Source organism: Homalodisca vitripennis, chromosome 1 (genome assembly GCF_021130785.1).
Source record: "Homalodisca vitripennis isolate AUS2020 chromosome 1, UT_GWSS_2.1, whole genome shotgun sequence".
Taxonomy (NCBI): domain Eukaryota; kingdom Metazoa; phylum Arthropoda; class Insecta; order Hemiptera; family Cicadellidae; genus Homalodisca; species Homalodisca vitripennis.
In genome coordinates, this window is record NC_060207.1 from 112287309 (window position 1) to 112314940 (window position 27632).

A 27632-nucleotide genomic window follows, 5' to 3' on the forward strand; every position below is an offset into this window, starting at 1 on the left:
GTAATGGCCATTAAGAATCCTGGCATTCTTTTAAGGAGACTCTGTAGAACTGTTTAATGTTTCACGAGTTTTCATTCAATGCTGCACCAATGAGAGTGTTAATTAAATGTAAAGTAGACCTTATTCTTTTTCATTGTGATTTTCTAATATGTGTTTGTGTTGTTTCTAAATTATGACATTCTTTGCACCTGAAAGACTTATGATCCTTGTCTTATAACATCTAATGATTATTCAATTCAAAATGAGACAGGAACTGGAATATGACACAAAGAAATAACTTTAAGACTACTGAAGTTCAAAAATATTAAATCCTATTCTACTCCTGATACTATGCTATGCAATATTTTGTAAATTAAATTATTTCTAAAACTGAATACTTAAAAATTCTGAATCTAAACTGAGGTACTTACAGAACCCTCTGCCTCATCACCGCTGCCATCAGGCACATCAGGCAGCACGTTGCGTGTACATTGCAGCAGGTAGTTCCGCAGGAAAAGCCCACGCAAAGGATGCTGCACGCCACGACACATCTCCACCAGGTCCTTGAGCAAATCCCGCTTCAAACTGATGTTCGTTTTGATGTACACCAACCCCACTGTGATCAACAGATACCTGCACAGACACAAGCATTACAGATAAATAATGAAAAATTAATTTAAATATTTATTGGAATTTTTTACCTTATACTTGAATGTCCATATGTATATTTTCTCGAAAATTATAAATGATATCTAAAAATACTCTACTTAAACGTTGCGATAATGAAATTACTTATAAACTCAACTTGCTAAGTGGTTCGCTAAAAACTTTTGTAAGGAACCTTAAATATTTGACATACATGATCGTAGAAATGTTGTGTTTTTCATTGGTTTATATACAGTTTTTATGATTAAATACTGACTGTATTTTTAAGATATTCTCTGTGATAGCGCAATTACCAAAGATGGTTAACACATTCCCTGCATTGTTAAATTTGGTAATCTTTTCTCATATAGCTATGTGAGTCACACTACATTATACAGATACAGACACATTATATCTGTGCAGTATGAGGCACTAATGACTGATGAAGATAGTGGACTTTGACATCTGATAGTTTAGTGCAGGTTTGCTCTAGGGGGCTCTAGTTGAAATTGGCGGAACTACCAGATTGTGTTTTGCTGTGTACGCACATTTCCACAGATGATTCTTGCTGCACAAGAGAAATAACCTGCTTGTGAAAAGAGAAATTTTTCTACTCAGAACCTCAACTGTCTGAGAAGTGAATTTGCAGAAGAAAACTGGGAATGTGTGTTTGAAACTCATGACACAGAGAAGGCCTATGACTGCTTTCAACAAATTGTAAGGTACACATTAGATAAAGTATGCCCCAAAAAACAGGTTAGAATAAAAACAAGAAATAAACTGAGAGTCCACTACGACGAAGAGACAGCTATGCTCAAAGAAGAATTTTTAACCACTCTACGCAGGTACAAACTTACTGGAAGTGAAAACGACAGAATACTTATGATAACAAAAAAGAAAGCTTATGATTTAAAGCTAAGAAATCTTAAGCGAAATGTCACTGCTGAATATATCTCTAACTCAGACAACAAACCCAAAGCTTTGTGGAACATTATAAATTCAGAAAAGCAGTCTAAACAAAAAGAAGAACCCAAACTCATGCTTGAAGTAGAAGGGAATATGCTAAGTAATCCTTCCCAAATAGCTAACTTCTTCAACCACCATTTTTCAACAATAGCAGATTCCACACTAAAAGAAAATAGAAAAAACTGGATAACATAACCATAACCAAACCACTCACCTTTCCAGACTTTAACGAACAGCTATTGAATCTTACACCAACAACCATAAAAGAAGTCCTATCAGTGATATCCTCCCTCAAATCTAAGCTTTCTTGTGGACTGGATGAAGTCCCTTCAAAAGTTGTAAAGCACTGTGCTAAACAATTAGCACCACCATTGGTAAACATTATAAATAAATCCTTCAAATCTGGTCATTTTCCATCTTCTTTGAAAACTGCCAAAATATATCCGAAGCATAAAAAAGGTCCAGTTACAAAAGTAGAAAACTATCGCCCGATTTCATTGACATCAACCTTTTCAAAAATAGCAGAAAAAATAGCACTTTCACGTATTTCAAAACACCTTGAACAAAACAGCCTGATATCAAATAACCAGCACGGTTTTCTTAAAGGAAGGTCAACAACCACAGCTCTCACAAGTCTGATTGAACAAATAACTGATCACCTGGAAGATGGGAAGCTTGTATCGGCCGTTTTGCTGGATTATAGTAAAGCATTCGATTGTCTTGACCATGATCTCATTTTGAGAAAACTACCAACTTTGGGGATAAAAGGTTTATCAAAAGATTGGCTGGGCAGCTATTTAACTGGTCGAAGGCAAATTGTTGAAATTCAACAAATTGCAAACAAGAAAAAATGTGTGTATAGATCTACACAACTTCCAGTAAGTAGAGGAGTACCCCAAGGGTCAGTCCTGGGTCCTTTTCTATATATACTCTTTACCAATGACTTTTCTAATTACATTAATGACCCCAGGGTTCAACCCATTTTATATGCAGATGACACAACTCTACTTTTTACAAATGACACACCTCTCGGACTACACATGGACATTTTAACATCAACTGACAATGCAATGCAATACTGTCTTCAAAACGATCTCGCAATAAATCCGTCTAAAACCACTCAGATCAACTTCAGCAGAAGACATGAGCAAATCCCGGAAACTCCCAATATTATAGTTGACAATACAACAAAGCTACTGGGTCTAACTATAGATAGTGCTCTTTCATGGAATGACCACATGGTACACAACCTCACCAAAAAACTTTCATCAGGCATCTACGTGGTAAGAAGAATAAAGTGGATTGCAAGCACAGATGCAGCCAAAGCAGCTTATTATGCTCTTGTCGAATCCCATATCAGATATGGAATACTATCTTGGGGAGGAACATCTGAGTGCAACATGAATAAAGTTTTAGTCCTTCAGAAAAAAGCAGTCAGAGCACTTGCAAACCTGAATCATACAGACAGCTGCAGAGATGCCTTCAAGTCACTGAAGCTCCTAACCGTAACAGCACTTTATCTTCTTGCAGCAGTCATTTACACCGACCAGATGGACTTTCCCAGGAATGAAGACATTCATTCATACAATACACGAGGAGCATTAAACTACCCTCTTCCTACCCATCGGACAACACATTTTAGTAAAAAACCATCCTACCTGGGCCGTAAAGTTCTAAACTCACTTCCACAAAACCTCAAAAACCTCAGAGGAAATGAACTGAAGAGACGTCTCCAGGACTGGCTAGTGGAACGACCTGTCTACACTATCAACGAATTCTACAATATTGTAAAGCAAGAGACATAAAATATCATTTCATTTCTGTTGACGCCATTGTATTTCTTGAAGAAACTACAAATAAAGATTCTTGTCTATTGTCTATAACTGTGATTAGCATAATAAGATTAACTTATACCGCGACTCATACGTAATAATACTCTTCATTGTAATAATTATATAAAATATACTTATTACCAGCTCAATTCCAAATTAAATCTGTGAAAAACTGTTAAAATGCATCTTCCGTAAATAAAGTAAGTTTGATGAAATCCGAATGGGTTTTCAACTAAAAGTGCAGTATGAGACACCTTGCTGCAGTGAACTTGTTAAAACTATACACAAGTATGAATTACAGCATAATACCTGGGACAGTATAGATATAGTTAGGACACTGGTTCAACTGAAGTTATTATAATTTACACATTTAAGACTTTTAGGAGAAAACACCATAAGGTCAATTTTGTTTGGAAAAAATTAAAAGTAAATATTGTTAATTTTTAGATTTTAAACTATTTTATAGAATATTTTGAAATAATAATCTCCAAAAAAACTGAATTGGAAGAAAGAGAATAACTAGAAAAATAGGACTTAAATTAAAACTCCAATGTATAGAGAGTGTTAGTTATGGTCCTGTCTCTCCTCACACCTATCAGCTCACACTGTGCTTGCCTAACACCATGAACTGAAGAATTACATATAAATTTATAGAAGATTGGTTTTATTTAGAAAGTAACAAAACTAAGAAAGATATACTCACAGTCTGGGGACAATATTGCCAGCATACTGGACCAGCTCATACAAGTCTGCCACCTTCCGTCCCTTCTGGAATTCATCAAGTAAATATAGCTCCAAGTGTCTCAGTTCATCAGTTATCGCCATATCTGAATTTATATTAAGGAACAAGACTACAATGTTAATACAATGAAACGTGGTGTTGTGAACAAGAATAATTATTTATTGACTTAACGTAGTTAATCAAAACTAACACTCACAATGCAACAATAGATTTCAAAGTTCTGTCTGTATGTACACACTATGGCAACCATATAATGTCGGAGTTCCTCAAAATTTGTTACATTTTATCTTGAAAATCCAAAACTAAGGTTTGTTTACTAACACAATTGAAACCAAAACAGTATGTATTCCCATGATAAGTCTACATTTAGCAAGTATCATATTGCTAGTCTTGATATTGAAGTGATATTTGCAAAACTGACATAGTGATTTTAATGACTGGGGATATCAAGATCAAGGCCTTATTTCAATCAAACATTACCAGGGAGGTTGTAGCCCTAGGATGTAAGTAATGAATCAGGCTACCAATCTGTATCTCTTTATTATTGGATGGATACTATCCAAATAGGACATGAATATTCTATGGTTAATCAGGAGTGATAAAAAGACATGTTTTAACCCTTATAACGTCACAGACGCCGTATGGCGCATAGACAAACTATCTCCAAACGGCAAAGACGCGGTACGGCGCATCGACACAAAACTGCGTCTATAGCAAATTTAAGTTCCTTTTAAATCCGATCAATGTCACTAACGGTATGCGTCAACCATGTGTGTGGGTTATTGACCTATGTCAAGCGTCAAAATATAGCTGTCGCGTTACATTGTTTGAAACAATAGACGCGGTGTCTAGACACTCTCCCTGCCACACGGCACAGACGCCGTACAGCGCGCGCGCTTTTGTTTGCAGTTTGGCTTCAGGTAGTGCGTGTCTAACCATCGCTGAGTCGGTTTCCTTCGTCGTGTTTTCTGTTTATATGGTTTTTATTTATTTGTTAAAAGTATTGATATCTTAGTTTTAGTATTCATTTAGTGTTTTAGTGTCATTTTAGTGTTTAGTGTCACCTATTTAGTGTTCAGGTACTTTGGGATTCTACCGACCACACCAGTATGAAGAACACAAAAATATAAATTTATAGCTAAACAAACATGATAGAACGAAAAAACAACTCTTTAATTACAAACTTACAAGCATTTCCAGGCATTGTGATCGGTATTGTTGTCGCTGTTATCTTATCTTTCTCGAGATAACGTAAAATTCATTCTTTCTCAAAATCATAAAAAAAAAGTATTTTCAAGAAAATGTGTGGTAATGTACCCCAAAACAAATTTAACTATTTGCTCAGACAGCCAAGGGAAGGGCCTTGCTAATGAAATTGAAAGTATAACTGGAGGTAAGTTTAATGTTTTCGGCTATGTAAGAGCTAATACAACTCTTGGTCAAGTGGTTTGATTCGGCAATGACTCAAGAAAAATATCCAGTTGTAATCATTGGTGGAAGTAATAACAGTCTTCAGGGTAACTGTTCCGAGATATACAAGGATTTGGAGTCTAAACTCAGTCAACTTAGTAAATCTAGGGCCTGCCTTTATAACGACAATCCCAACCAGATACGACTACCCTCTTAAGCACCCAGTAAACATTCGACTGAGAGAGGTAAACAACTACATTGCTGAACTAGCTTACAGAGTAGAGAATGGCACATTTGTTATGTCTGGATGACTTCAAGAGAATCCATTTCACAAGACAAGGTCTCCACCTCAACCAACAAGGAAAAGTGAAGTTGGCACATCTCATCATTCGTAAAATTTTGTATCTGGCATGGTAAACTTAAAGTATACCAGGACTCTAGCCCCAAAACGAACAGTTGAGAGCCCTCCAATCGAAGTTGTGAAACAAATATGGAGTGTCCTAATTGAAGAACACTACAAGGACCAGAGAGTTGGATTTGCGCACAGCATTTCGTCAGATTTTGAAGACCCTCGACAGATGAGTGCTGGCGTAGCGGTGGTTTTCAGAAGACCACTTTGGGAGACCTGCAACGGTTCATTGTGTGGAAGACCATCTCGCCTCAGCAGAAAGCAACCGATGGAGCTACAATCTTCAGTTTGATTACAAAGGACCACTTCTTCGATAAACCTACGGTCACCACCTATAACAAGGCTTTTCAACTTATGACAAAATACTTTTTGGCCAACAATTTGAAAAAACTCATTTGCTCCCCAATAGGATGTGTGAGGGACAGGATTCAGCTAGAACACTTTGCAAAGAACCTTCTTGAGTTCCGAAAGCAAACTGGAGCTCAAATAATCATTTCATCCTACTTTTCAAAAATCTTATAGGGTATTAAGGAACGGTTTAAGTCATGATGAGTTCAACATCAAGCTAAAAGAGTTAATATCTAGTAAAAAAGGACCCATCTCTGGAATCAGAGGAACATAGAAAATCGGCTAGTGATCTTTGCGGCCAAACACAAGCCAAAACAATGCCAGGGAGGACAGCTATGCTGAAGCCACAAAAAATCAGAAAAGTCCAGCTGTGGATGCAAACAAACGGACTCAAGCACATCCTTCACCCTCCAGCCCAAAATCTTTTTTTAGAGGAACACCATTAAGCCATGTAAACAATGAAGTTAACTTTCAAGACCATGTCAAAACTGTTAGCTTAAAAATTAGTTCTAGTAATGGTGGAGCCCATATGTATGGAGGATCCATATGTAGAAATCTGTGAAAGCATTGTGCACAATGCTTCAATTTAATGATAATTTCAATACTAGGGATGTTACTAGGGTAATGAATAATGTTGAGAACACTCCTATTGGTATAACAATATTTCACCAAAACATAAATTCTTTAATTCCCAAAATTGATTCATTAGAAATTACAATTGACGAAATAAAACCAGACATATTAGTTATTACAGAACACAAAATGAAAATAGATGAAATTAACAGACTTAATGTCCTTAACCTATAACATTTATGCTCACTATTCTAGAGATAGTATGACGGGAGGAGGTGTAATTATTTTAGCAAAAAACATTATGAAGGTAAAAAAAATTATGTTTCCGGCTATTAAATCCCTTTTAAATGATCAAATCTTTGAATTGTGTCTGGTTGAAATTCAGTTTGGAAAAATAAAAATATTGTTGGGGGGAATTTATAGGTCTCCAATCAGTGAAAATATAGATATATTTATGGGAAAAGTTGAACTACCTCTTAAGCATCCTAATTAATAAGTATAAATACATAATAATATCTGGAGACATTAATATCAATACCTTAGAAAAAAATAATTCTCGAAAAAATTGGAGCAAATTCTAAAACAGTATGATATGAAATACTTGGTTGACTTTCCCACTAGGATCACCAGAAATACACAATCAGCTATTGACAATGTATTAACAAATTTTAAACAATCACAGATACAAGTCGAGTCTTGAATACGTTGTTGTCGGATCACGATGGTCAGCTCATTAGGGTATACGATCATACCTTTAGTATAACAAAAAAGCCACCAAACTATGAATTCAAATACTCCAGGATTTTCTCTGATGAAAATATGAAAAATTTTTAAACAAGCATTAAGCTTAGAGAAATGGTTACAACTATATACAGCTAATGATTATTTTAAATATGACATATTTATTTGTATATTTTTACAATATTTTAATACTTTTTTTTTTTCCAATAGTAAAAGTTCGTAAACACTTAGATAAAAAAACCCTGGTTTTAATGAAGATTTAAAAATAGAAAAAAGGAATTTAATCCATGAAAGTAATCTGGCCAGAACAAATAAATCACAAAGAAATATTGAGCTCATCAAACATAAATACAACCTTTTTAAAAAGAAAATTATACAAGAAAAACAAAGTTACTATGATACAAAAATTAAAAAATCCAAAAATTGTCAAAGGGATACCTGGAAAATTATTAATTCCGAAATTGGTCAGCCTAAATTAAACATAAAAAAACATACAACTAAGGCACAACAATATTACAATAACACATCCTAAAAAAGTTTGTGAAGTTTTTAATGAGTATTATATTAACATAATTAGGGACAAAGTAAATTTAAACATTAATTTAACCACTTCAAGCTTTAATATACAAGAATATACAAATCAGTTCAAATGTAGATTACTTGATAGAAAAGGATATGGTAAAATTATTAGCAGTTTTAAATAACAGTTATAGCACTGGATATGATGACATACCAGTACCTGTAATTAAAAGTGTAATGGAATTTCTAATTGATCCCTTGCTTCATATAGTTAATTCTTCCTTATTATCCTGGAATTTTTCCAGAAAAACTTAAAATAACAAAAATTAAACCTCTTTTCCAAAAAAGGCGATCAGATGGATGCTGCAAATTATCGGCCACTTGCTTTGCTACCAGTTATATATCAAAAATATTTGAGCGGGGCAATGGCTGATCAGTTGATCAGTTATCTAGAAGAAAATGATTTAATTGATAACATACAAACACGGCTTCAGAAAAAGGAAAATCTGTTTGTCACAGCTGCCACTGAGTTTCTAGAAGGCGTGATTGATTCTAATTGATAGAGGAGATAAAGTGATAGGAGTGTTCATGGACTTACATAAGGCTTTTGATAGTGTTTGTCACACCACATTACTGTCTAAATTAGCATTACTAGGTATTAAAGAAAATGAATACAATTGGTTTAAATCATACTTACAAAATAGGCAACAATTTGTAGAAATAGCTCACCAAAACACTAAAATAATATTTAGTATCAACTACAAATCAAATTTAAAACAAACCATTTTTGGGGTTCCTCAAGGTTCCATATTGGGACCTCTGCTATTTCTCTGCTACCTAAAAGGTCTTCCTGAATTGGAAAAATTATGTTTTGTATGCTGATGATGCCACTCTGCGAATAAGCGCACCAACTAAGTATGACATTGAAATGGATGCGTTCCTTAGTCTATCCAATTTAAATCAATTTTTCCAAGAAAATAATTTAATTCTAAATCCAACCAAAACAAACTATATTGAATTTAATACTAACCGGTGTAGAAACAAAATTAATCCTAGCATACGAATGGATCAAATTTCTATAGCAAAAGTCGAGGAGGTAAAATTTCTGGGATTAACATTGGATAGCTCATTGTCATGGAATAAACACATAGACAGTGTACTTTCAAAAATGGGTTCTGGTCTTTATGCTCTTCGAAGAATATCAAAAATTATGTTACAAACAATACTTTGAAGTCAGTATACTTTTCTCATATTCATTCACATATTGTTTTTGGTATTGCCCTATATGGATCAACTTCAATTAGAAATTTAAATTCAATCCTAACTGTACAAAAAAAAGGCAATTCGTATTATGCTCGGCTTACAATGGAATGAATCCGTAAAAAAACCACTTTCCTCAATTAGAAATCATGACTGTCTATAGTGCATACATATATGACACTATACTGTCAGTGAAAAATCGAATAAATGATATTGAAAAATGTGGGTAAAAACCACTCATATAATACAAGAAATAGAAATAATATGGCAGTCATCCGACATAATTTGGAATTTTTTTGTAAAAAAAACCAAAATACATGGGAGCCAAATTCTTCAACTTGTTGCCAAACTACATAAAATTTACTGGAAAATAATAATTTATTCAATGTTAAACTAAAAATATATTTAACTAACCTTCCCCCTGTATTCGTTTTCTGAATTTTTTGAAATCCATAGTGGAAAACATGGATAAAAACAGTTTTATTACATTTTTGTTTCTTTAACTTTAATTTTTAAATTTTCATTTGTAATTTTAATAATTTTAGTATGAAACTATTGTATTATATAATGAATTGTGACCTGTTACTATTGTTAACAATGATGTTAATGTTAATAATGTTATTATTATATTGGATTGACACCATTCTTATGTACACCATGTGTATTAATATGAATAAAGATGTTTCTGATTCTGATTCTGATTCTGAGAATCCCGATTACGACAGGCCACGCGGCATCACATGATTTGCGCGGTACATAATTGCCTTTCCATTACAATTCAATTTATATTTCTGATCAGATCCTCTAGAATTTGATATTTTACTGATAGGTACTATCTCGAGGGATGTTTTTCTTTCGTTGACATCAGCGAGAAGGCATGGCACTCGCATTTTGGGTGGCGGAGTATGATCAAGAATAAAAACAAGTGTGTTTTTTCAATAAAGAGTTTAGTTTTAGTTTGATCATGTTTGTTTTTATTGAATTTTTGTGTTTGGAGAAATGTAGAGGTAAAACACGGAAGTACAACAAAGCGACGCATCATCTGAACGGGCGGCGAGACTCTGCAATCACGTTATCTACTAGACCGCTCGACTTTGACCTCTGTCTGAGGATGGGGAGGGGTTTGCGATAAGACAATTCCTGTTTTATATTGACGAAATATTGTTCTACGCTAATCTAGTAATCAGTAGAAGCAAAATGTCAAATAACGATTCATGTCTGGGTGTGGTCGGTATAATTCCAAAGTACCGTGTTCATTATTAGTGATAAATAACATGTCTCGTAACATTGACGATCCTGAGTACAGTGACTTTATAATTTTAAAATTTTTACTTTTTTATACTTACCATAATTATATAAAGTAAAAATAAAAATGAACTTTACACATTTAATATTTTTTTTTTTTAATATATTGTGCCGTTTGCTGGAAGTCGTGAAAAGATATACTGACGTTATAAGGGTTAAAACAAGAGGATAGTGCCAATAACTTGTCAACAACACTATAATTGTGAGAGCTTTCTACAGAAAAGTAATTTGTAAAATTAATATTAATTAATAAATCAATTAATATTCACAAAATTTGAAGTAGGGATTTTATGAGTTGATCCCAGATGGCTCAATTTCAATCAAATACCTTACCTTACTGTTCAGACCATTACACCATTCATAGTGCACATGCCTTTATCATTAACCCTTAGGACTCGGATGGCAATAACAGAGAATGTCAGAGTGGTCAGGTGGCTAAGAACGCAATCCGTATTATCATAGCTGTACAGGTTGGACATTTTGTTTCAAAGAATGTTGTTACTGGTCAGGCGGCCACGAGTGAGGCCCGCCCCTATTACAGTGCTACAGCTCAAATGGCCATACCCATTCATTGTAATATGTTAAAATTAGTTCAAAAATTAAACTACTTCCCTGCCTTTCAGGCTAGACAAGCACTGTTTCTTATTGGGAAATATGGTAACTACATAAGTAAGTAGACCTAGCTCACATTATTCCCCATTTCTTTAGTTTAATTTTGAAGCCTTTGGTACCACCTAAAAGCAAGCTGCTAGTGACATACCAGTGAAGTTTATTATTTAATGAATGTAATTTTAATATAGATTTGTAATCATGGTAGATCAAAGTGACCTCGGTTCTGACGGAATAAGACAATTCATTGAAACTAGGTATGGATTGTTTTCAGATTGATTGGAGTTATCAGACTTGATACCTTAATTCTTAGTGGTATCGACGATTCTCAATACCATGGCTCTATTCACTCTATTCCAAAGTTTTTATTTATCTTATCACACACAAAATAACAAAAATAAAACCTAACTAAACTAAAAATTTACAAACAAAAATTTACAGTATGTTTGTATATTATAAAAGTAAATGTTTAAACTGTATAAAAGTGTTTAAAAGAAATCGGTAATTGTTCAATGCACTTTTTCTTGAATGGCTTTCTTCCTTACATATTCACACCACTTCCTAAAAAACATGACGTTGACTGTCGTTGAAGTCGCCTGTTGCTCAATATAAGTTGCCGCCATTTACAAGGCTACCAACCCTTCTATGTAACTTATTTCATCCTCATTGTCTGATTTTACCCTCGCTTTTACCGACTCAAAGTTCCCTACAAATACTTTGAACTGATTCACCTTTGTCTGTATGCTCTAGAGCTTTCAGCAGTTGTCACAAAAGTATGCTTATGTTTAGCACTCATAACGAAAATGAATTCGACAGCAGCAAACATGCAACAACACAATACACATACATTCACTCAAGAAGAGAATACTACTGTACATGTACAATACGTCTCCACTCGATCAAATACAGAAGGTAACTGACCTATTTAAACAAAGGAGCGTTTATTACTAGAACGGTTGATTACACTTGACAGGATCTTTTAATGAATATTTCTTAACTTTAGAGACAAAGATGGAATTTTGTGCTACTTTAGAGACCAGTGGGGCTTAGCCCAGAGGGATTTTCAGAGTAAGAATTTGCCTATACCTGGGACTGTAAATGTTTGTAAATGTAAATTTTCAGTACAATTGGTTGAATAGTTTATGCTTGAAAGCAAATAAACAAAGGCACTTTCGCATTTATAATATTATTAGGATTTACTTATAGTTTGTAATTTCTATGTCTATGTTCATGCATCATTGCAAATCTGTTGCGTCTATGCAAACATCTACTTAGCAGTTAACAAACATACGCTAATCTTAAGTATCTCATAATTTGTTTAGTGGTATAACTATGTCCTCGATAAGCATATATGTATATTTATATTTTTAAATGTTTCATCATGGCTAAGGATGGTTTTTATAGTTCACTGCTCCTAATGGCCAGATTTTCTTACATGGTTTGGTAAATGGTAACAAAACAAAATCACTATTGATTTAATTAAAAGTCAGCTCTGTCTTTATGCTGATGACTCAAACCTCATAGTATCAGCAAAGACTCAACATGAACTTGAAGCAGCTGCTTTTAAGCAATTGTGAAGTATTCAAAAGTAGTTTTTGGACAATGATTTAATATTGAACATAGAAAAAACAATCTTAATGTGCTTTTCACAAAAATAGAAATAAACTTCAACCTCATATTTTCATAGATAACAATAGTATTGAGCAACTAAAGAATACCAAATTTTTGGGTTTAAACCTCGATGTTAACCTTAGCTGGGATAAAAATATTGACCAAATAATATATGAAATTAATTCAAGGCTATATACTCTAAGACACTGTCATATTTTTGTGACATACCTGTTGTGAAAACTATGTTATATGCTCATACTCGCCTTCGGCTCGCTGGGGGCTACGCCCCCAGGCCCCCAAACTGAGTGCTTAATATTCGGGGATAGGAGTGATTTGGTTATTGGGTAAATTCGGACATGAGGTTTTCAAGTTACGTCTTCCCTACTGTGTCATTTCTCGTGGGTTGTAAAGCTTCGCTAACGCTCAGCCAAATGATGTGTGATATATCAAAATAATCAATGTTTTTCGTCCAAAAATTAAGTGACGTCATAGCAAATTTACGAGAGTAAGAATTGGGTGATTCTGAAGTCCGAGATTGTGTTTGCCAGGAAGTGGAAAGTACAGTGTTTAATTTTTACCAAACTTTTGAGTTTGAGGGCGTTTTGTGGCTTAACCGTTGGAATTACAACAAAAAGTGACTGGACCTTTCGTGTATGAAATTTAAAATTGAAGCAGGATTCTACTGTCGGATTTTATCTACAACCTCTGGTTTAGGCAGTAAAGAGCTTGGGAGAAAAGACTGCACTGGCCAGCTATGGTGAATTAATTAGTGTAAACAAAATTTAAATTACCACTGTAGATCGCGCTGTTTCCTAAATCCCATTGAAAATTTGTTTTGAGCTGCGACCAACGGTTCGGCCACTATCGAGCCTGGAAGGTAAATGATTAAGTGAAAATTGTGAAAATTTTACACATAATTGCGTTTTGCGGCCAAACCAATAGAGATAGAGCAAAAATCCAATAGACCTTTTTAGTAGATCACTTCATTCCCGACTAACGATTTTGTCTCAGATCCGAGCTAGCTCTAACGGTTCGCCCGCTATCGGGCTTCAAAGAAAAGCCTGCAAGGGCAAAAAATGGCAACTTCGCGAATTTTTTTGAGGGGTTTAAAAGTAAAAAAATCCGGTTTTCAGACTTTTCCCGGAGGTTTGAAGGTAAAAGCTACGTGGGTGCAAAATTTCGTGTTTCTAGCACTTCTAGAAGTGTGTTAGAATTTCGTATACCCTATCAGTGAGTTACAAATGCGGCTGTATATATAGGAGATATAAGTATTTAGATTCAATTTCATATCTCTGATGGTGTATGTGTCTATGGAGCTACTTCGTATTAAAATCTTAATAGGATTCTCATTTTACAAAAAAGCCACAAGAATAATGTTAAATTTAAAACTGGACAACTCTCTAAAACAACATTTTTCAAATCTCCAAATTTTAACACTTTACGGCCTATATATTTTAGAAAGTATTTTTTATGTTAAACAACAACACAATTGTTTCAAATTATATGATAAGCCACATCTATACAATACAAGAAATAAAAATTATATAGTTTTACCTTGACACAAACTAAAAGTTTTTAAGAAAAAGACCACGTACCCAGGAGTAAATTTTTTGAAACATCCCTAAAAAGCATTACTGACATACAAGATAAAAAAGAGATTTAGAAAAGTTTTGACTATATTGTTGCTAAGGCATTGTATTCCTTAGAGGAACTTTGTTGTCAGTTCTATTTAGTAATTTATTTTAATATAATATAATATTTTAGTATTTTATCTTAATGTGTTTTTTATATAGTTTTACAATTTTAATAATTAATTATCTATTTCAATCAACTGACACTATCCAATGTACAGAATATGCAAACATGAATAAAGACTGTTGTCTATTGTCTATTGTCTACTCTGCATATTAACTGGAGCAAAAAGCTAGGTTTTGACATAAGAATTTAGATAAGATAGGATGAGCAGGCTTAACTTTACTCGATAGGAAGGATTCCTCTTCTTTATAGATTTGAGTTCTTTGTAATGTCTCTATGATTAAGAGGAATATCTTTCGAGTCTGGTAAATACTAGTGTATTAATAATGGCCTTAAACTAAACTGTGACAAGATCCAAAACCTGATGTTTAATCTGGCTGCGATTGTTGATAAATTTCCTGGGAGTTTGCATTGACACAAACTATCTTAGAGGAGCCATATTTCAGAACTAGCCAAGAAACTTTCTATCACAAACTTTCTTCTTCGTAGCTTATCATCTTCTACCACTTACAACGTCTTGAGAATGGTTTAATTCACATGTTTCTTCAGCCGAATTTCCTACACTGTGTACTCACATGGGGATAATCTCCTCATCTTGAAACTATATTCAAGATGTATAAGACTGCCATCCATATAATCTATGGGTTGGGTTACAGGGAGACTCATGCAGACTACTTCAAGAATGTTGCTACCCTGACTATATCCTCCTTATAAATACTAACTCTTCTGGTCAATGTAAAGGATCAACTGGATGCCCTTCCTATCAGAAGCTACAACACTCGAAGACGACAAGATCTGGACACTGGTCGCTACAGTCTCTTGAAAACTCAATCTTCTGATTCTGACCAGATTGGCATCCAGCTCTTCAACCACCTACTGTCCAGACCGTCAAGAGTCAAGCGGACTGCCATCAAACAGTTTTAGAATGATTGTAAGGAGAACTTTGATTGAAAAAGAACTTTATTCTATTCAGGATTTCTTTAAATTTAACTTTGCCCTTTAATTTTACTCTGTCTTTGAAAGTTATGACTTTCAAGTTAACTTGTAAAATCTATTACTATTAATTAAGAACTATTGTACTGCCTTTGGTTACACAATACAAATCTATTCTATTAAAAAAAAGAAGATAAGTCTACCCCTCTTATTCCATATAAATTCCAGTTACTATTTAGTTATTAACAAATATTTATTACTATTAAAATTGCAGGAGAAATATATTCTCAAACCATAGTTCCACCCGTTTTGTGTAAAAACAATTTTGAACAAAATCTCATGTAATATTAAACTTTTTACATATAATATATACGTAAATCTTTTGGCCACATTATTTTCCATTCTATGCTGAAAAGTTATACGTATAAGATTATGATTGCTATGGTACATTTAATTTGGTATGTTTGGAATTATTGTAATTAGCACTATGGTAATAACAATTAAGTTGAAACAGGTGTATGAAGAGTTTTCACCTTATATTTTGGATTGTCATTGAGTTAAATTTCCAGAGCATTTTTAAAAACCACATTAAGGTTACACAATACATTGTATAAAGTAACACAAATATTGAAGTCAAAGGTAAATTCTAAGTTTAAGAGGATACAAAGTTCGTAGTAGCTCTTGGGTGAGAGCAGTGATGTGCGAAGTTCTCCCAACATAGTGGACGCATGTTTCAATCCATCCATGAGCTTCACCTTATCGAGGCATCTCTTCATCTGGAATGCTTGGACTCTGACGATGGCCAGAGCCTCCTCCAGCAGCTTTTCCTGCTCGTCTTCGGGAGATCGGGGCGTCATTGAAACTACCACAGACAATTTATCATGCTTACAATAGTTTGAGTGTTGCTCCATCAATGAAAGCAAACTACTACAGAAAGAAATTAAATCATCTGCCAGATTACTAGCCAATTTCTACATAACAAATTTTGAAAACAATTATAAACAAACAGAAAAATTGTTAAGAATATTATATATACATATATATATATATATATATATATATATATATATATACACATATATATGTGTGAGTGTGTGTGTAAACTCAGGGTTTCTGAAAACTTAGATTAATTGTGTGTGTGCGTGTGTGTGTGTGTGTGTGTGTGTCATAGGAAACGTAGAACAAGGTATAGCGAGAGCTGTGTTAACCATGTTGCAGGGTTACAGTGCAACCTAGTTGCAAGGATGATGTACATTCGATGTATCAAAGCACCTGTCAAAATGTAACGAATCTCTCGCCAATCGATCGACAAAGTAACTTTATCATATGTATTGGTAATCTACTTGAAAATATCATATATTTGTGTTCAGTCTGTTTATAAATTTGTTTAGTTTGCACTCTTTATTACTGTCGACAAGGATACCCATAACACCAATGTGAAAATGTTAAAATACCGTAATATCTCAGTAATGTGACACATATTGTACCTGAATTCTGCCAAAATGCCAGATTTACTGAAAAATCAATAAAATAACACATTTATTTAGAAAAAAACTTCATTATACAATGTAATACTTATACAGTACATGCAAATAAATAGGCAAACACACAAAATAACTGAAACAAGATATTCCTTTGAAACTCCTCCAGAACTAGGCTTATACCTACTAAATTCTTGTTCACACCAAGAATAAAAACTATCTTCGACTTAGGTTTATATTTATAAATATAATAAACAAGCCTAAAATAGGGAAACTGTACAGTTAAAAAAAGCATTGGGCAACATTGTGAAACAACACCCATTCAAAATACAAATACAAAAATACAGTTAGCAAAAACCTATCTGTAAAGAGCCAGATAAAAGTTGAATTTCACTTAGTCTGAATTTTGAACAGAATTCTCCCAAATGTATGCAGGTAAAAAATTTAAATCCTTAAAGATAACATCATGTATCATTTCTTTTAGTGTTGTCTTCAAAAAACAAATTACCCAAACAAAAAGCTAATTTTATCTGCTGAGTTAACTAAATAAATAAATTTTGAATTACATTGGATGTTATAACAAAATTATGTTAACTTCTTTAAGTGTTCAGAGGGAATCAATTTGTAAGGTAAATAATGTTAGCTAAGATTCTCAAATTGATCAACATTAAATTCATATATTTAATTCAAAACCATTTACTACAAATTGCAATTATTTAAAACCATATCAATAGAAGTAAAACTGTTAACAGAACACACAAAAAGCAAGTAAACGTGAGGCTAACAGTTCAATAAAATTACAAACCTGTTGTAAACATGTGAGCATATTCCATTGCAGACATTACAACCTACTCTAGGAGTTGGAAGTGAAATGTTGATTCTTATAGTTAGCTCACTTGTAAGATAACATTATCACTACTGTCTACCTACTTGTGACTCCACTAGATAAACCTTCATTGCACCTGGGCGACTCTAAAATGAGTAAGTTCTCTGCTTATTTGATACATTTTATCCTATTAATGCTGTTATAGCTTTGTGCAAAAATATACATATTAACAATTCAGGTAGATTGTGATTACAAAATTAGCCTATTGCAATTGTCCTCATGGTAGGAAAATTTCTACATAACTTCATCAAACATCACCTCTAGAGCTCAAAACCATCCTGTCTCCCCTGTTCCAAAAGTAGGCATATATGCTATGTAATGCAACTTGTATAAATGATAACTGTCCTAAAACAATAGAAATTTTGACATAGAACATTTTTTTATAAATACGTTGCTAAGTTTGTTAACCAGCCTGGTATGCATGGCATTCTATTTCAATATGGCAACCATTCAAACTTAAAAAAAAACAAAAATAGTTTTGAAATGTTTATAAAATTAACCAAACAATCTGTAAATAACACATGTTGTGTTATTTCAAATTGTTTTCGAGATATTGATCACATGTAAATTCCATAAGAATTTTTGTATCACCACGAATTTGCAATAGCAATGCTGAAAAGAGTTTTAACTTGGTACAAAAATTAATCTTTATAAATATCTGGGCTATTTCCGTTAGCCAGCTTGGTACACCATTTCGTTTCAATATGACAGCCATTCAACTTTAGAAACATTCACAACTCTATTATTTATAAACCTAGATAAAAACTCAAAAAGGGAATGCTTGGATCATTTTTGTATCACAACTGGTTTTCAGGATATTGAGTACATGTAAATCCAACCATAAATAATATATCAGTAGTAAAAAAATCTACCAACTTTTTTATAAATCTTTTCTTTGAATAAAGTTAGTGAATTTGATAATTTTTAATTGCGATATTATCCACTAAGTAGGACTTAATAGTATGAGTACAGTATGCTAAAACTAAATCATTCTCAATGCCGTCAGAAAATAAATGAAACCCGTATATTACTGATATTTACATAAATAAACCAAATCTCTCAAATTGAGTACATAATTTAAACTAATAGTAGAACTCAAAAATCTTACAATAGTAAACATATGTACTGGATACCTTGAGTTTGAGAGCATTTCAAAAATAAATTGTAGTGGCCCCTAGATACTAAAAGCACAGAAGAGGTCATTAAATTGGAGAGGTGCTACTACTCCCATTTTATAAAACATGTTCAATTTGGACCAATTTTTTCTAACATGTGTTTTAATGTTCACTTTCTAGAAACAAACATGGTAGGGTGTGTGGGATTACAGATTCTTTTAATTGTTCCATTGAAATGAATATGTACAAATAAGTAAGCATGGAAGAGGTTAAAAGTCTGAGTTGACTATAATAAAAAAAACTTCCCTTTGGAAATACAATGACCCCCCCCATTTTTAATTAGTTGTATTTCACTGAATCTGTAAGTATGGTAGGATTCAAACTCTTTGTAATGTAGCCTTTAACTTCCTGTTTAAGAAGAAAAACCCACTAAACTCTATTCATTTACTTTTTCGTTGGTGAAACTGTGCATGTATTTCAAATAAAGTTGTAGGCTTCAATAAGTATGGCAGGGTTCTCTCACGCTCTTAATTTAAATTGGGGAGATGATTTTTCTAGAAAATAGACACTAAAACACTAGTTTTGAAAACTGTTTGTCAAAATTTTATAACTTTTATAAAAGGAGTGTAATAGTACTTCCCCCCCCCCCCCCGAAGGAGGACCTTTGGACGTTGTCAACAATGAGATTTAATTAACTCTTCTTAAAACTTACATATTTGTACAGTTTCGTTTTTGTGAAATTAATACTAGTACTTGCACCTCACCCACACCACTTATCATGTGGCTTAGCAAATAATTTGAGGGTTGAATTTTTTCAGTGCTTGCATTTTGGTATATTTTCATTACAATGGTATCTTATCATGTTTTGTTACAAGGTTTTTAACCCCTACCACCAATGTAAAGGGGGTTAAAAAATTTCAGTTGGTTTTACAAAAAAGAGAAATTAAAATATGTTTTATAAAAACTTCGTCAAAATAAAACAACTTTTATAAAAGGGGCATTATGCCCACCTCCTTAATGTACATCATATAATTACAATTGGTCACTTGTCTGTGAAATAAAAAAAACTGGATCATAGGAAATGTGTTAACCTCCAGAGTCTGGGGTCAACGAAATTGTACATTTTCAAGTGTCTTGACATAAATTTAAACTTAAATAATTATCTTTTCTAACACATTGGGACATCACTTCAGTAACATTTTGATATGGCTTCTGGTGTGTAATTACTTGTAAATAGAATGGAGCACAGATTTAGGTTATAAATGTATTGACTTTGTACTAGCATATAACAATTTTACTATAAAATCCATTGAAACCTCTTAGAAAATACCTAACTTGTTATTTTGGTCTGTTCATTTGCTGAACATTAGTATTTCAATGAGAAGACTTGTTATAAAAATACTAAAATGATTCTCTTAACAAGTACAAAAACAAATAAGCTCAAAGATTAATGGATTTTAGAAACAATTTGAATTCTTTGGCAATTTACATTTGATTACTATAACATCCTTTAATTTTACAGTAAAACAAGCAAATACATACACAGTAAAATATGTTAATATTACCAGAAGTGGGTCTGTTATCGTGTCGCACATTCAAATAGTAAATGAACTGTGACATATTGCCATGAGGATAGCAGCTGAGAGACTAGTTAGACTGCTGTGATAAGATAAGCTAAATGGTGAAAGGTCGAATCATAAATGTTCTAGGAAATCTGTACTGCCATTACAATACCATCTTCAATCTTCAGATCACACTTACAGCATGTACTTACTTCTATTAGAAAAGTTCCTAGAAAATTTTACTATAAAATATCTATGTATCATGTGACAATGTTAGTTACCACAATGTAAAAATACAAACTACTTCAACCTTTTATTTAATATACAGCTCTTAATTATTTTCCACATTTAGGTTACAATATAAACCAAACTAACCCCAAAAAACATCTGAAAGTTCAAGAATAAACATGTTTAAACATAAACAGCTGTTCCACTTGAACTGATCTGAATCTAAAATACCAGTTAGGCCAAAGTTCACATCCACATTGGAGTATGTGTGATCAAGGTTTAATGATTGAAACAATTAATGTGTCATCCAATTTAAGTATTAACATTACTTGACACATGTACAGAGATACAATGTTTGAATACATGCAATCTTAAATGAGTTTGTTGTGTCATAGAGGCATTTATGTGTTATCATATTGCTATTCATATTATTCAGTGTCTCTCTAATAAATTATATTTAGGAAAATATTAAACATTTAAAACAATTAAAACAACGATCTATTTTTAAGTTTGATAGTAAATTAAGAAATGTTGGATTTAAATTTTTGTCTACTTTTGAAATGAAAATGTATGAAATTTTTAACGAAAAACTGCAATTCTTCAACATAAGGCAGAACATTATTATAAATATGGGGAGGGGGAAGGTGCAAAACATTTCACAACTACTTCAAAGATACTCATAAAAGGTACTTATTTGGTAGGTATTATACCAACCAAATTTAATTTTGGTATGTTTTAATTATAAAATGATGTTTTTATCTAAATTGAAGATCGTAATTTATAACACTATAAATGTATGTACACTACAGTCCCTAGGAGGGTTCACTTCTGGTTGGTTTGTAACTTCCAAGTTGAACGCACACTGAGTACAGCAAAAACCGATGTGTCACTTAAATCTGGGCAACTTTATGGATGTCAAGGAGCGGCACAACACTAACCGCAAATGCCGAGATTCTGGGGCACAAGGGTGATTCGACAGGTCTAGTCTATTGTGGGAGATGACTGTTGGAGTTGGTGGGTTTGTTCCCTAAGAGTCAAAGGTTCTTGCCAGCCTAGGTTTAAAGTGTGCCACCCCCTGTCTGATTTGACTGGAGAGGCTGCTTCAGAGCTGGCTTCTCTTTCTTCCAAAGGGACATTGCCTAAGATTACTGCCCTAAACTTTTCCTCATGAAGCTTGACAGGAGGCAGCCTTACCCATCCAGAATATCCTGTTAATCAAGGTGAATACTTAATATAAAATTAGACCAACACTAAAAACCTCTGTGAAACATATATTATACATATTTTTTAGAAAGTCGATTAACTTGAATTTCGCAAATGATAGAGAAGATGAGAAAAATGAATTGTGGTATCTACATGAATTATCTTTATGTTAATCTCTTTTGATCCTTGTCAACGTTCTGAATTTCAGCATAGTCATTACGCATCAAAATTAGCAGGAATTATATTTCCTTTCATACTGATTAGTTTGGCTGTATAACCATTGTCACTTACATCATAAGCATTATTGTGGTTTCAACTAAAAAAAAACAGGTATGTTGAATAAGACTATATATATTTCATTGCCAGTGTTAAAAAACATTTTGTATATAAAACCAGGTTTTTCCAGACAGTACAGTACATCATGTTCTATCAAAGTGTATAAATAGTTTAACCTCATTACCATTATAAGCTAAAGTCCGTAACGAATAAAAAACTATCAGAATGCTGTAAAAATTCGGTATTTGGTAGTACCCTGAGGCTACTATTTTTTGGAAGAGTTATTTTTTCAGGTGACCTAAGAAACTACATTATTAGAAAAACAGACTTTGACTTACTATGAAAATTACGTCATTATGATGATCAGTTCTTCTGCCTCCCACTAGGAAACAATGTCGGCGAGAAAGAGGCCACTCTGTCTCTATCTACTATTTCTTATTGTAAAAGTGTGAAAGAATCTCTGTAGAAGATCATGGAAACAGTTCCCTAGTTTTGGACTTTAGGGATTAAGTACAGAAAGTTGCCGTTGGACAATATGATGTAATAGGTGAAAACGAAAAAGAGGGGGCAATAACAGGTATAATTGTTCTCTCTAGTATGGATAAATACTCTCTTAAACTACAACTACCGGTAACAGATGTGAACTTGTTTGACCTTTACACACCTCCAAAATATCAAAAAATGTTTTATGTGTATCGTCCACCTATCACTGATACTACCAACCCAAAAACCTGCATATCATTTATTGACTGTATTCCAAAATCCACTCCTCATCAGTATATGGTAGAAAATATCTCAGATTGTTTGAATTTCTCCACTACTCTCTCCTACTGAACTGCAGTACTACTAGTAAGCATGTTTCTGTATGGCTGTCTACACTAACAAACACCTCAACCCTACAATAACTAAACCATAAAGTGAACTCTCAATTTAAAAGGAAATTGTATTGAAAAGGAAATAAGGAAACTTCTCAGAAGACTATAAAGCAAATAAAACAAGAAATATGAGGAAAAAATCAATTAAAGCATACTCATAGATACTGAAGACATAACATAAAATGAAGAAATAAAGTAAAAGTTAAATGAAGAATGTCTAAAATCTGAATGTGAATGTCTTTACATAAGTATTATAAAGAAAATGGACATTATGATAATTCAACAAAATTGGTGGTGCTGTTAGTGCTTTGTGTTAACGAACTTCAACCTGGACATTGGGGACTGCATGAAAATATTAAATATCAATACTTAAGGAAGAAAGGACAGGTCAAATTAGCCTAAGTTATTGGAAGAAAATAAAATCGTGTTGAACAAATTTCTGTGGCAGCAAAAGAACGAAGTTGACTCTGCCTCTCTCGATACAACAGATCACCAACTTTGAGACCCGAATTTTAATAAAAGAGTTAGTTATCATTTGAGAATTACAATTTACACTAGTATATCTGTTACACTATTCATTTGGTTTCTATCGACATTTCCTGCTAGATATTTAATAGATATTTCTAAGAACAATATGGTTTTGCTTTTTTACAATCTTATAAATTAAATTATAAATATTAATGTAATTTACAAATTAAAATACAATTACAACAAAACAATAACATTTAATTACCTTATGTATTTTTAAGGATAAACGTTACTGCTTGTGAAAGAAAGACACGTATGTTCATGCCGCCATTAGTTAATAACAAAACACATGATTTTAATTTTAAATATATTTCCAAACACAATTTTACCTTTGAATTAATTTTGAGCGATCTGAATTACGTTTTATGCTTTTAAAATTGTATTATGGTGAAGCTATACTTTTATACGTAAAACAATAATGTATTTGTTTCAGATTGCATAAAAAACTAAACTATATTTAACCCTTTGCACGCCAACGTACCTATATTACGGCCGTCGACTACTCAACTGAAAATCGCCAATGGCCGTAATATAGGTACGTCACGTTTTTTGCCTGTAATTTTCTTATAGTTCATCTGATTGCCGCGAAATTTTGACTAATCGATAGTTGATTAGTTGCTTTGAAACCACAAAGTAGTTTATTCCTCTATTGACTGTTGGTTTGATCGTATTTGAGCTTCGCAGCTGTTGGATTGTTTGGTCGAGAGTGAGGTTACGTTCGTGTTGCTATGCGTTGTTTACGTTTGTATTTCTCTCATTACTTTTGTTGCTAGGGCATTTTTATTATGCCCCTTTTATTAGATTTATTGGTACTTTTGGGATTATACCGACCACACCCAGACATGACTCGTTATTTGACATTTAGCTTCTACTGATTACTAGATTAGTGTAGAACAATATTTCGTCAATATAAAACAGGAATTGTCTTATCGCAAACCCCTCCCCATCCTCAGACAGTTGACATTTAGCCTCTATTGATTACTAGATTAGCGTAGAACAATATTTCGTCAATATAAAACAGGAATTGTCTTATCGCAAACCCCTCCCCATCCTGAGACAGAGGTCAAAGTCGAGCGGTCTAGTAGGTAACGTGATTGCAGAGTTTCGCCGCCCGTTCAGCTGGTGCGTCGCTTTGTTGTACTTCCGTGTTTTACCCCTACATTTCTCCAAACACAAAAATTCAACAAAATCAAACATTACCAAACAAAAACTAAACTCTTTATTGGAAAAAACACACAAAACTTGTTTTTATACTTGATCACACTCCGCCACCCAAAATGCGAGTGCCTCCGGCCAAAGGTGCTGCCGAAGCCCGAGCTGATGTCAACGAAAGAAAAACATCCCTCGAGATAGTACCTATCAGTAAAATATCATATTCTAGATGGGCTGATAAGAAATATAAATTGAATTGTAATGGAAAGGCAATTATGTACCGTGCAAAAAACAAATAATTATGTGATGTCACGCGACCTGCCGTAATCGGGATTCTCGAGAAAGATAAGATAACAGCAACAACAATACCGATCACAATACCTGGAAATGCTTGTTGATTGATGGAATGTTAGTTCTGTTACTCAACTACATCGTTTTATAACATTCTAAGTTCATTAAAAAAAGTTTAAGCGTTGGGGGCATATAACGGAATCTGACCCCATTAACATTGATAATCGTTGTAAGTTAACGTTCTATCATGTTTGTTTCTATAAATTTATATTTTTGTGTTCTTCATACTGGTGTGGTCGGTATAATCCCAAAGTACCGATTTATTTTAGTATAGTGTCAAATATTGATTTGTGAATATAGTGTAACATTACATACAACGTCCATGCAACTTACAAAAACTGTGCCAGTGTCACATTTAGTGAAAAAAATCACAACTGGACTTCTATATAAGGTAGGCATTTGAAATTTTGGAATTAGGTTAAGGGGTAGATATAGTTTACTAGGATATAACAGTAAATCAGCGTAAATGTTTTTTGAAACCACTTATTTGTGCTAAAAAAAATCTTTTTTGAAAATTTAAATTTTTTTTTCTAAATTTTTATTTTATTTTATAAGTTTAACCTACATTTATGCAACTACAATTTACCAACGGAACAAAGGTATTTCATAAGCAAAATAATGGTAAAGAAATCATCAATATCTGTTAAAAAATAAAAAAGTTATGATACATTTTGTGAAAGCTTGCAAAACTGCTGAAAATGCCCTTGGCGTTTCTGGGTAGAACTTTTGGAAAATAGGCTGGCGTGCAAAGGGTTAAACAACGTTTGAGCAGTGTAGTACTTACGATTACTTCAGCCAATCTGAAATGACATTTCTGCAGGTACTGATGTCGTCAAAAGTACATTTATTAATAATTAAACGTTTGATTCATAGTTTGTTTGATTTCAACTAAAACAGTACATGATTTTTCATTATATTAATGACCAAATTTAGAATGTTCAAAAAGTCCTTTCAAGATCGTTTTTAGATACGTCACGTTTTTCTTACTTTTCTTGTAATTTTCACCTTTAGTTCTAGTTTTCATCTCGTCAATAAAAACTGGACAATTCAGATTTAAAGGAGCAAGGTCATTATCTTGTAACTATTCAAAACATTGCTCAGTGTTTATAAAATTATTTTGAGCCAATATCAGCATATTCATCGCTATTGTGCCTGTTGTTACTAGCCTTCTCCTACATAAACGAAATAACAACAGGTGGTCAGCTTCAATAGTCTAAATAAAGAAAGCTGGCAATGATTATTTATGAATGTCTATAGGTCAAATGCCATATTTGATAGTAACGATATTTAAAATCTATAGGCTAATCATAATCCAACTGTGTTGGTGGCCGCTTATTGTACTGTAACCCTCTATAGTCTTAGATGTTTTATAATATTATCTTGTTGTAATAATGTTGTTTTCTTGTTATATAGTCATTGTTTTAATTAAGGTTATAAGTACAATTATGTTTGAAGATTAAAATTTGACTATGACTGTTATACTGGTTAATTTGTTGCCATCCTACTTTGTCTCCTGGCCTTAAGATATGTTTATATTCATTATGGAGTCTATTTATATGTCATGTTGTTTCACTGTTATGCATATCTATAATTTTGTACATTGTTTTAATACATTAAAACAGGTAATGAACCATAATATTTATGCTAGTCTACGTGTATTAAGGGAATACCTGGTTAGATAGAAGAACAGAAAGATTGGTATAGTCTGCAAATCTAGACGTAAGCACTAGGTTTAAAAAATATTCAAAATGTCTGATATCTTTTATTTTAACAAACTACTTGTGATGAATTAGTGAAATCTTATATACAATAGTTACCGAAACAACGTAGATAATAATGTTGAGAATAGAACAATTAACACCAATAACTATAAAAATTAATCAAATTCATCAGACATAACGCGAACACAATACCAAATAAATAGTAAAATAGCTCACCTAGTACTCAGTAATTATACTAGCAGACATCAAGGAACCCGCTGGTGTTGGTTTTTTTCCTTCTCTTGCTTTTCTATTCAAGCTTGATATTTGTACCATAAAACCACACTATTTTGTCTTAAAAATGTTGAAACAAGTTAGTAGCAACATTTGTACACTTAAACTTTTATTCCATAAATAATTGAAATAAAGAAACATTTTGTTTTATATAATTTAAATCTATATACCTTATGTTTGTAATTTCAAATCTTAATCCTTGCAACTGTTTATAATGTAGAGATTTGCTCAAAGAGACGGTAATAATCCGTTAGATTAAGGGAAGGATTGGTAAATGTGGTAACATTTCTTTTCAAACATAATATGAACCGTTCCAATGTATACCCGATAAGTTAGTATTATCA

The 27632-nt window shown here is 33.0% G+C and overlaps 1 protein-coding gene across 7 annotated transcripts in view; it reads right to left on the bottom strand.

Moving 5' to 3' along the window:
* The window catches only part of LOC124369383 (vacuolar protein sorting-associated protein 35), a 74685-nt gene extending 47396 nt beyond the window's left edge, over positions 1-27289 (bottom strand). The window contains exons 1-4 of one of the 7 annotated variants that reach the window (XM_046827416.1): positions 27232-27289; positions 16302-16499; positions 4126-4249; positions 411-612 (exon numbers count right to left, since the gene is read on the bottom strand). In XM_046827416.1, the coding sequence (XP_046683372.1) occupies positions 411-612; positions 4126-4249; positions 16302-16494 (519 nt within the window). In that variant the 5' untranslated portion in view covers positions 16495-16499; positions 27232-27289. The other 6 variants (XM_046827409.1, XM_046827403.1, XM_046827393.1 and 3 more) reach the window with 6 other exon arrangements.
* Positions 27290-27632: the final 343 nt, after the last annotated feature.